This window comes from Nuphar pumila, chromosome 6 (genome assembly GCF_984573655.1).
Source record: "Nuphar pumila chromosome 6, dmNupPumi1.hap1.1, whole genome shotgun sequence".
Taxonomy (NCBI): Eukaryota; Viridiplantae; Streptophyta; class Magnoliopsida; order Nymphaeales; family Nymphaeaceae; genus Nuphar; species Nuphar pumila.
In genome coordinates, this window is record NC_143254.1 from 39,643,346 (window position 1) to 39,654,702 (window position 11,357).

The 11,357-nt window shown below is 41.7% G+C and overlaps 1 protein-coding gene across 1 annotated transcript; it reads left to right on the forward strand.

Moving 5' to 3' along the window:
- The first annotated feature begins 4,805 nt into the window (after positions 1-4,805).
- LOC149834693 (putative cyclin-D6-1) lies at positions 4,806-7,172 on the forward strand. Its single transcript, XM_090009432.1, has 6 exons — positions 4,806-4,991; positions 5,088-5,165; positions 5,771-5,866; positions 5,984-6,185; positions 6,278-6,399; positions 6,927-7,172. Exons 1-6 carry the CDS (start codon positions 4,806-4,808, stop codon positions 7,170-7,172), a joined length of 930 nt encoding a protein of 309 aa, XP_089865558.1.
- Positions 7,173-11,357: the final 4,185 nt, after the last annotated feature.

The window sequence follows — 11,357 nt, forward strand, 5'->3', positions numbered from 1 at the left end:
TTAGAATATTGACTTTTGCAATTTGGTAGAGGTGGTTCGGAAACTATGGCGGAAGTTGGTGCATGCAAAAGACGTGCCTAATTTTGTTGGCGAGAAAGATGCAATTGAGCAGCTAAGAAAGGTTGTACAAGACAGCACACCAAACCAGAAACGTGTTCTGGTAGTTCTTGATGATGTTTGGTCCGAATCCGATCTCGCCAATCTCGTCATCGAAAGAGGGGGCTTAATTAAAACCCTGGTCACCTCTAGAAAAAAGTTCCGTAAGTTCCAATGGATTTATCAAGTGCAAGAACTGAAGATGGAGGACCCCAAGCTGCTCTTGCTTGGCCATGCCCTTTCCCAACATGAAGACCCTGAAGACTTGAATGACGAGCTTCTGTCAAAAGCAAAAGATCTAGGCTTGGATGATGAGCTGGTGGAGAAGGTACGTATCCCATCTAGTTTAGCAATTAGCATTAGAGAAAAGCCCACAAGGGCTCGGCTCATCTGGTGGAAATGAAGGTGCAGCAGGTCTGAATAGACCAAGCAAAAGGGGCAGAGGAACAGAGGCTATATCAAGACAGCAAAAGCCTCACTTCTCTCTGAACAACTTTGCTCATGATGAAGTAGATCGTTCTGCTGGTGTTGGACCTCAGCTCAAAGGCAAATCACAAGAGGAATCGGAGGAAGAAGAAGAAGAAGAAGAAGAAGAAGAAGAAGAAGAAGAAGAAGAATGAAGATTACCTGCGCGTCGCCGAGCGGTGGCGGGAGGCTGACGGGGAGCGGCAGCTGGCGAGCGGTGGACGGCTGGCGAGCGGCGGCTGGCGAGCGGTGGACGGGGAGCGGCGGCTGGCGAGCGGCGGCGGCCGGGCGGTGGCAAGAGCCGACGGGCAGCGGGAGGGAGAGGGCGGCGGGCGGGAGCAAGACAGCGAAACAGGAAAAAGAGAAAGAGGGATGAGATTAGGGATTTACGCGACATTTAGCGACGGCTTAGCGACGAAATTATTCCGTCGCTAAGCCGTCGTAAATCAAAATACCAAAAAAGCGACGGAATATATTCTGTCGCTACGCCGTCGCGAATTAGCGACGACAGAGTTCCCTCTCTAAATCCATCGCTAAAATGGTGTTCTTGTAATAAGAATTAGCGACAAAAAATTGCAGTCGCTAATCCGTCGCTAAGTAGCGATAGATTATCGATAAAAGTTGTTTCCTTGCTAATCCGTCGCGAATTAGCGACAGATTGTATCTCTAGCTAATTTGTCGCTAATTAGCGACGGAAAAAATCCATCGCAAATTTCTGTCGCTAATTAACAATTTTCTTGTAGTGGAATTCAATTTGAATGCACATTCTCATTTTAAGTCCACAAATAATATGTCAGACTCCGATCAGCTGTTTGTCCATATCCGAACCATTTGCGGCCCTTCTTCTAGGGTATGCATTTGCATTTTGGATCGGGCCGGTCTTATAATCCCCCATTTTTGTTCATTAAAACTGCCTGCACAGTGGATCAGGTGCACTGTAATTGCACAAAAAAATGAGTTGCCCCAACTCCCCCACAGATTGAATTTTGGACAGGTGTCACTCAAGCAGATAAGATGGCACTTTTTTTTGTACAATCACATTGCACCTGATCCTTCGGCCATACTTATTGAGGGCTGTAAATGGATCAGATATAATGGGATATTTGATCTGAATCTAACACATTATTATTGGATTCAGACTAAGGATGCAAACGGACCGGATTCAGTATGCCACATTTGTGATTTTTGGTGGTTTTGACTCGATTTAGATCTGACTTTCCTATGTATTTACCTTATCTGAATCGAACCGTTTGCATCCCTAATTGTGACCCTTACAATAAGACCTAAACATGGATTCACATCGGATTCCAGACTTCTTTTATATTCGAATCTAGTATTTTATGTCAGATCTAATTTATATAGATCTGGATCAAAATTCAATTCCATTTCAATTTTTACAAGTAGGGAGCTTAGTTTTGTTGTTTCTAACTGGGTGCAGTATTACTATATACATTTTGGATCAGAATTCAACCCTGCCATGTTGGGTTTTATTTGGATCTCTGTTTAGATTAGAATTCGGGTCAAACAAGATAAAGCCTGTCTCTGATCCATTTGCAGCTCTACTAGGGCATACCATAGACAAGTTTGTTGCAAATCGATTTCACCCATCCCCTATGTCATCCATATCTTCATACTCTTTGGGATTTAATTGATGCAAGTTTTTTTTTATTTTTTTATCAAATCAGACTTCACATATGTGATCTACATCATTCATTTAGTGAAGATCAACATTTAAATTTAAATCTCTGAAACCTGACTTGTGTTTAGCTTATTTTGGCAATTCAAAAAATCAATGGCAAACACAAATTTTTGCTCATTTGAAAAATCAACATTTTTTTTGTTGCAAAAAATATTATCAAAGGGTCGATTTGTATTGAATTAACCATGCTTAACCCATCTATTTGATCAAAACAGCTTGCATTTTAACATTTAAGAGGGGTATGAAAATAGGGGATGAGTGAAACTAAACTCAATTTATTGTGCTCATTATGAAAAAATGTGAAAAATAAACGGGAAACGGGATGGACCACAACTCTTTCAAAATCCTTATGCTAGATATGTTTTTTGGCAAATCTGACTGTATAGATGCGATTTTCATTGTTGAAAATATATGAATGAACTCTTACATCAAAGTTTTTTTTTAATTGTAGTTAAGATTTTATAACATAAAAAATTTCACAAGTTTTATAATTATTGATTTTTTATATAAAATATAAAGTTAACATGACCCGACTGAGGTCACCGGGCTGACCCGTTCAGTCACGAGTCCATCATCCACGAGCCGAGTCACTGGATTTTAAAACTATGGTCATTTTGGATAAAAAAGAGAAAATCCACATCTGCTATCCGGACACTTTGAAAGCTGAGAAATGACCAAAATGGGCCTGGAACAGTAATCGCAGTCCTACTCATTGCCCTCGAAGCACGAAATCTCCAAATTATCCCTCAAAATGATCATTATATATATCCCTAAAGTCGTTGACATTTCATCAAAAACAAGCTTTGATTGTCAAACGCCTACCAAACTTTTCACCAAAACAAATATACCCACAGTAGTTTATATATATTTCAAATAACTCCTAAAGTTTTGTCAGCCTTACGCAAAAACGCCATTTAGTTTACTCTCGAACTATAGAATTAAAGTATTATCCCCCAAAACATTTATGTATAACTTTCTATTTATACTCAAGATATTGTTTTTTGGCACTTAGTAATACCAAAGTTTAATTGCAATCTAGTATCAAATATTACGAGAGCACAAGGTTTCTATTTGTTGCTAAGTTATATTGTTTGAGACAAGAGTCACGCATGTATGAGTTTAAGAGTTTAGAAAAACGTTACCTTAATTATTATATAATTTTAATGGTATTTAGTTCATGGGATTTATTTGCTTAAACAAGGTTAAATTTTGGATGGGTATTTGAAAATGAGAAAAGTTTGGTGGGGCATATTAGTTGGCACTAATCGTTTTTGAAATATTCAAATTTTAAAGTTTAAACTTGTTTAATGTGCATCCCTATCTTTTAACCTAGTTTAGTAAATAACTTCATGAGTTAGGACCTATTAAAATTATATTTGTAAATAACTAATTTGCCTTTATAAAAGAAACTAAATCCCACTTTAGACTCAGTATTTTAACTCATCCTTTATCTTGAATTCTTGTTAGGCAATTATATACCAGAATGACAATAATGGACATTTGGCATGCTTTAAAGTTAAATTGTCTTTACATTGAGCATACGATCTATTTAGATACTTTTTCAGTTTTTTATAGAGGCAAACATCAACTTCAAAGTGCCTGAGAAATGGAGGTATCTGCTTAAAAGGAACAAAAGTTTGGGGGCCATATAGAAAACATGAAAATAAGGGCGGGTATATTAATTAAGATAAAAGGTTTACTGTGCGTATGAAAATTACACAAACAAAAGACCAACCCCATCTTTCCCGCTGTGTGTGTGGCCGCCCAGAATGGGATATAAAAATACTTTTTAGGGGTAGTTTCGTCTATGAAAATAAAAAGCAAAATTGCTAAAATAATTACTTTTTCCAAAATTCAAGGGAGCTTTTTATATCTTTTGACCGGCAATTTTCAGGCAGATATTAAAAAAAGAAAAAAAAAAAAAATCCTCCTCTCTCACATATAGAGAGAGGGAGAGAGTTGTGGTGGAAGAAGGGAGCAGAGACTCCTTTTTCCCTCGCCAGAGTCCGAGTTAGGACATCCAGCGCCCGTTCTCTGGCGTCGCTCTATCTGAAGGGACCGAGGAGCTACCGATCGGTTCTGTATATTGGAAGGGAACTCGTCGGGATTAAAACTACGGTCTCTTATCCGATGGCTGTTTTCTGGCCGTATTCTCTGTGAACGAAACAAAAAGAGATCGAGATATTCTGTATATAGAACACACCGGAAGCTGAGCTGCGGCATTCTTCCCGGTGGTTCCTTTTCCGTCGTACTCCTCCCTGACGGAAGAGGAGACCGAGAGACTCGCCGAGCTTCGGCATTACGATTCCTTCTTCCAGAAGGAAGCGAGAAGAGTGTGGACTTGCCTGTACGGAGAGTTCTCGCCGGAAACTGAGCTACGGGATAGTTTCTGATGTCTGTCCCTCCCTTCTGAAGGAAGCAAAAAAGAGTTTCTCTATATACTCTCCGGTACGGCATCCTCTGCCATGGCCGCCTTCCGGTTTTCTTCTCTCTAAAGGAAGCCAAGAGGAACACAGAGAACGATTCTGTATAGACGAGAAGGAAAATGGAGGTCGATCTCGATTACCCGATCTTCTTCTTTGCGACAGAGCAGCAGTCGGAGTCGGGATCCATCGCGCTCCTCTTTTCGACGGAATGCGAGCATATGCCGGACGGGAACTACGCGCAGAGGTATAAAACGAGAGAGCTACAGGCCTCCGATCGCCAGGAAGCCATTTCCGTGGTCACGAAGGTGAAAAAAGACGTTTTTTTGGTGCTGTTGACTACGGATTTATCCGATCGGAGATTGGAAACGTAACTCACAGGGCTCTTTCGTGTAAAACTCCAGGTTTCGAGATTCGACCATTTTGTGGCATATCTGGCGGTGAATTATCTCGACCGGTTCATCTCCCGGCAGGAAATTCCGGTAATTAGAAAGTTCTACGTAAATTTGGTCTGTTGTTTTTCCTAATCTGTTTTTCGACGTGAATCACGCTGATCGTTTCATTTTTCGACGAGAAAATTCTGTCTTATAGGAAAAGCAATCGTTTGGAAGTCTTCTCCCTTTTTTCTTTGTGTGATCGCTTCATTTTCCCGGAGGGAAATTCCAGGAAACTCAGAACGTCTTGGTAATGTTTAAAAATTTCCCTTTCTACAAAGACAATTACCTCAATTGGTAATTTTCTGATCGAAATACCGGCAAGTTGGCAATATTGCAGTGTGCTTTCGCTTTTTCTGTACATTTTTTATTTATACTCGCTGTGAATTACTTCTACCTGTCCATTTCCCTTACGGTAACAGCGCCAAAATTTTTACTTTAACATTTTTTTTCCTTGCGGTGAATTTCCGCGTTCGGTTCATTTTTTACTTACTCTTTCGAATTTCGAACTTACGCCACCGGAATTAGCTCGAGAGTTTCATTTTTCCGGGGTAAAATTTTGGTGAATCGAAATCTTCCTGTATAAAGATTAGTTTTTTACATTTTTTTTCCTTCTCGATCTGCTATGAATCTGAGGTTTGCGGTTTTTGCAGAGGAAAAAGGCGTGGATACTTTGTCTCCTCTCGATCACCTGCGTCTCTCTCGCGTCGAAGATGCGCAAGGCAGAACTCCCGTTATCCGATATGCAGGTGGAAGGGAAACTTACTCGATTAATGATTACATTTTTGTCATCGTTTTCCTGTTTCTCTCGATTTTTAAATTAATGACGTTTGCTTTTTCTGCTCGGGTTCATTGAACGCATAAAGAGAGAGGAGGAATTCGTCTTCGACGTTCGCACAATCCGAAGGATGGAATTGTTAATTCTCGGCGCTCTAAAATGGAGAATGCGATCCATCACGCCGTTCTCCTTCATTAATTTCTTCATTTCCCTCTTCGATCTCGACGATCCGCCATTAATGGCAGAATTGAGGACTCGGGCTATCGAGATCATCCTGAGGACGCAAGCTGGTAAGGAGCATTAACTAATCGGCTTTACTTTTGTATGGTGAAATTGAGGAGAACAGACGGAATTGATGGGTTTGTTTTTGGTGGATTCCTAGATATCATGCTTTTGGAGTTTCGTCCTTCGATCGTCGCAGCGGCGTCCCTCCTCTCTGCTTCCCGGGAAATCGCTCCGTCGTGCTTCGCGGGCCACCTGGACGCCCTCTGCAATTGCGTTCATGTAAATAAAGTAAGGACTCGAGCTCTACTTCAGTACCAGTGCATTGTGCATTGGATTGGCTAGTTCTGTTTCTCATTGTTTTCCAGTAGCTACAAAACCGGGAACAATATCACTAAGCGGCTAAGACCCTCATTTATTTTAAATCATCTACATGGCAATCTCTCTCTCTCTCTCTCTCTCTCTCTCTCTCTCTCTCTCTCTCTCTGCTGCACGCGCAGCCTTCTGGTTCTGTCGTTTGTGTCTCCCTGTTGATGGAAAAACAAATTAAAGAAAAAGAAAAAAGAGAGAAACTTTCAAACAAAATAGAAAATGACCATTTTGATGGCTGTTCCTGTTGGTTTCTTCTGTGTGTGAGAGAGAGAGGCCTTTCTGATATTTCATCAAGTACTGACTCTCTGGAAAACTGAACAAGATATTTGCATTCTATGTCTAATTATATTCCGGCCCCTAAGCTCAAAAAAAATAATCGATGTAGTTTAGTTTTAAAACTAGCATATTTAATTTGAACATCATTTTTAACTGGGCAGGAGCGGCTGGCTATCTGCTACGAGCTGATGCAGGATGTAATTGTGATGGAGAAGCACGAGCCGGCCACCCGCTCGCCGTCCAACCCCGATACGCCTGTTGGAGTGCTCGACCGCCATTGCTCTAGCTCCGAAAGCGAGAGGAGCGACGGCTGCGTGGTGGTGGGCTCTGCGCAGACTGCGACGTCGTCGTCCGGTGGGCTGTCAAACCTCCAACTTTACCAGACTGTGGCAGGGGCGAAGAGGTAGAGGCTCGATGACTTATGCAGCAACATGGTGCAGGTCTCTCAGATACAGCACTGCCCAACGTGACCACTACACGCAAACTACTCCCAGAGGAATCCTCCTCCATCTCTCTCATGGGTAAGAATTTCGGTTACTGTACGGTTAGTATCAAGGACTATCAAAGGGAAAAAGGAAGGATACTTCTGAGGAGTCTAGTTCCACTGAGAGAGGTATGGCATTGCCATCCTCCCCGTCTCTCTCTCTTGACTGCCTTGCGGTTTTAGCATTTTGTGTGTATGCTCGTTGGTGGAAAAACAAATAAAAAACGAGAAGTTTTCGAAAAGAAGAAAAGACAATTATCGTGTGGCTCTTTTCTGTTCTATTTCTTCTTTTCCACTCTCTTTTATTAATTCTCAGGTAGCGAAAATCTGCCGTTCCCACTCTCTAACTCCAAGCACCAACAGAGAAAAACGTAAACATGGGAGAGTTTCTCTCATTCTCAATCTTATGTCTCGCAGGATCTGTGGGACTGATCTTCTGACATGAAGAAACAAATATGAGATTAAGAATCGTAATCACTGTGGTTGGGAAGGACAACCTTTTCTACTTGATTACTCCACGGATCAAACTAAAACGTTTAAGATACGAACGGATGGACAATCTTTGTTTGCAGAGAGAGAGAGAGAGAGAGAGAGAGAGAGGTGTTTTGAGGTAGGGATGACAGTGGACCGGGGGACAACTGGCTCCGCCCCGCCTCGCCGGTTTGGACCAGGGATGAAGGGCATGAAACGGGGATGGAGGCTGGGGATGAAGGTTAAAATCTATCCTCGTTGGGGGATGAACTTACACTTTTCCCCGCCCCAATTCCTGCCCCGCCCCATCCCCTTCTCAATTCTTTAAGGGATGACTATAGACTAAGGGGAAACGGGCCCCCGCCCTGCCTCGCCCCGTTTGCACCGGAGATGGAGGACATGAAACGGGGATGGAAGTGGGGGTGGAGGTTAAAATCCATCCCCGTCCGAGGATGGAGACGGGGATGAAGGTTTGGATTTTGAAACGGGGTGGGGGTGGAGACCTTGTCTCCCGCCCCCGCCCCGATCCACTGCCATCCCCATGCCTAGGTACTAAGAAACAAAATAGCAACACAACAATTACTGGGGCTTGGGTTCTTGAGGAGAGGCCGAAAGTGGCGACAATCGGTTTGCCTAGAACCAACTTCAAACAGTGATCATTGTCAAATGGCAAGAATGCAATCACTGCAAAATCCCATTTAACAAGTACATGAAACATGCCAAAGATATTCTTCTCCTAATATTGATTAGCATTAAAAGCAGACATTAGCACAGGCTTGATTAATGCTGTATAAAGAGTCCCGATCAGGTGCAATATGATTGCACAAAAATTTGTGCATTAAGCATCCCCATCACCCTCCATCAGGTCTTGGGTCTCACACCTGACAGTCCCTATTCTCAGGATGGAGGGTGATCAGTAGGGGTGGCAATCGGGTGGGGTTGGCGTGTCAGCATACCTCAACCCGAACCCGACCCGTTTATTAAACGGGTCGGCTGTGGCAAACACGAACCCGACCCGTTTAATAAACGGGTAACCCGACACGACCCGCCAACCCATTTAATAAATGGGTTGGGTCGGTTAAACGGGTTTTCAGGTTCGCGGGTCAGGTTGGCGGGTCGGGTTGGCGGGTTGACGGATCGGGTTGGCAGGTAGGCAGGTTGGCGGGTCGGGTTGACGGGTCGGGTTGGCGGGTTGACCCACCCGCCTAACCCGTTTATTAAACGGGTCAGCCGGGTTGGTGGGTTGGCATACCCCCAACCCGAACCCGACCTGTTTAATAAACGGGTTGGCTTAAGCCCAACCCGAACCTGCCTAAGAGGCGAGTTGGCGGGTCGGGTTGGCGGGTCGGGTCAGAAATTGCCACCCCTAGTGATCAGGTGCTTAATGCACAAATATTTGTGCAATCATATTGCTCCTGATCCTTTCACCTGTGTAAGGATCTCTCCCAGCAAAAAAAATTGAGTAATTGTGCGAAAACAGAACTAAAAAAATCAATTGATACGTGCTCTATAATTCTTATTAATTAAGTCAGATATTTATACACAACTGCTGAAACAAAATTGTTAATTTGTTACAAATGAGTGGTTCTAAACAGAATTCAAAAAAAGGCCTACCGACTAATTTAACAACTCACTTAACTGACTAACAAACAACATAATATACAGCTATACAACAAAAGCCTTCTTCTATTCACTATAACATGCCTCCCTCAAACTGGAGCATGTAAGTCACAAATGCTCAGTTTGCTTTTGAGAAACACAAATTGTTCTTTAGCCAACGATTTGATGAATATATCTGCTAGTTGAAGATGAGATGGAACATATTGAGTATAAATTACTCCAGCTTTAATCAGATCTCGCACCAAATGACAATCAATCTCTACATGTTTAGTACGCTCATGCATAACTGGATTAGTAGAGATTTGAAGTGCTGACTTGTTATCACATAAAAGCAAGGTTGGCTGGATGATTGAAACTTGTAAATCTGCAAGTACGGCTTTAAGCCACAAAATTTCACATGAGGTATTGGCCAAAGCATGGTATTTTGCTTCAGCAGAAGACCGAGATACCGTGTGTTGCTTCTTTGTCTTCCAAGAAATCAAGGCACCACCTAGGTAAATGCAATACCCAGTGACTGAACGCCTCATATCCCTACAAGCAGCCCAATCAGCATCATTGTATGCTGTCAATTGTAGATTGTTATCTGTTGGAAACAAAACTCCTTATCCTGAATTTTGTTTGAGATAACGAAGCAGTTTAAGTGCTGCTTTGTGATGAACTAAAGTAAGACTTTGCATAAATCTGCTCAAGGTATGAACTGCAAACATAATATCTGGTCGTGTAATTGTAAGATAGATCAATCGGCCAATAAGTCGTCGATAGACAGTGGGATCAAGCATTGGTGTCCCATCATTTGTTGGCAAGCTAAGTCGTTGCTTCATAGGAACATCTGATGGCTTGGCATTGAGCAACCTTGCTTCATCCAATATATCACATACATATTTTTGTTGAGATATGAAAATGCCATTCTTGGATCGAGCTAATTCAATGCCGAGAAAATACTTAAGAGATCCCAAGTCTTTCAGCTTGAATTGACGATGTAAATGACTTTTGAAATTGCTTATTTGTTGATCATCATTTCCAGCGATGGTCAAATCATTGACATAGACTAACACTGTAATAAAAACTTTGTCATTCTTATATGTGAACAGTGAATAGTCATTTTTAGATTGTTGAAAACCATAGGCTAATATTACTGAAGAAAACTTCACAAACCAATTTCGTGGTGCTTTTCGAAGTCCATAGAGTGATTTGCGTAGTTTGCTTGTCTCATCTTTGTCTGCATAACCAGGCGGCAAGGTCATGTATATCTCTTCATCTAAGTCTCCATTAAGAAAAGCATTATAAACGTCCATTTGATGAAGAGGCCAATTAAATTTGGCTGTGACTCAGAGCAAGCATCTCATCGTAACAAGCTTAGCAACAAGAGCATATGTGTCATGAAAATCTAGTCCTTTAACTTAAGCATAACCTTTAGCCACTAGACGAGCTTTGAAACACTCAACTTCTTTGTTGAAATTGTACTTGCTCAAGGTATGAACTGCAAACATAATATTTGGTCGTGTAATTGTAAGATAGATCAATCGGCCAATAAGTCATTGATAGACAATGGGATCAAGCATTGGTGTCCCATCATTTGTTGACAAGCTAAGTCGTTGCTTCATAGGAACATCTGATGGCTTGGCATTGAGCAACCTTGCTTCATCCAATATATCACATACATGTTTTTGTTGAGATATGAAAATGCCATTCTTGGATCGAGCTAATTAAATGCCGAGAAAATACTTAAGAGATCCCAAGTCTTTCAGCTTGAATTGACGATGCAAATGACTTTTGAAATTGCTTATTTGTTGATCATCATTTCCAGCGATGGTCAAATCATTGACATAGACTAACACTGTAATAAAAACCTTGTCATTCTTATATGTGAACAGTGAATAGTCATTTTTAGATTGTTGAAAACCATAGGCTAATATTACTAGAGAGAACTTCACAAACCAATTTCGTGGTGCTTTTCGAAGTCCATAAAGTGATTTGCGTAGTTTGCAAACCCTTGTCTCATCTTTGTCTGCATAAC

What these genes read in the sequence shown, in the direction of transcription:
- LOC149834693 (XM_090009432.1), top strand. Translation starts at nt 4,806, where the DNA reads ATGGAGGTCGATCTCGATTACCCGATCTTCTTCTTTGCGACAGAGCAG. An exon ending in TCTCCCGGCAGGAAATTCCG is followed by an intron (nt 5,166 to 5,770) that starts GTAATTAGAAAG and finishes CGGTTTTTGCAG; the next exon opens with AGGAAAAAGGCGTGGATACT. An exon ending in CCCTCTGCAATTGCGTTCAT is followed by an intron (nt 6,400 to 6,926) that starts GTAAATAAAGTA and finishes TTAACTGGGCAG; the next exon opens with GAGCGGCTGGCTATCTGCTA.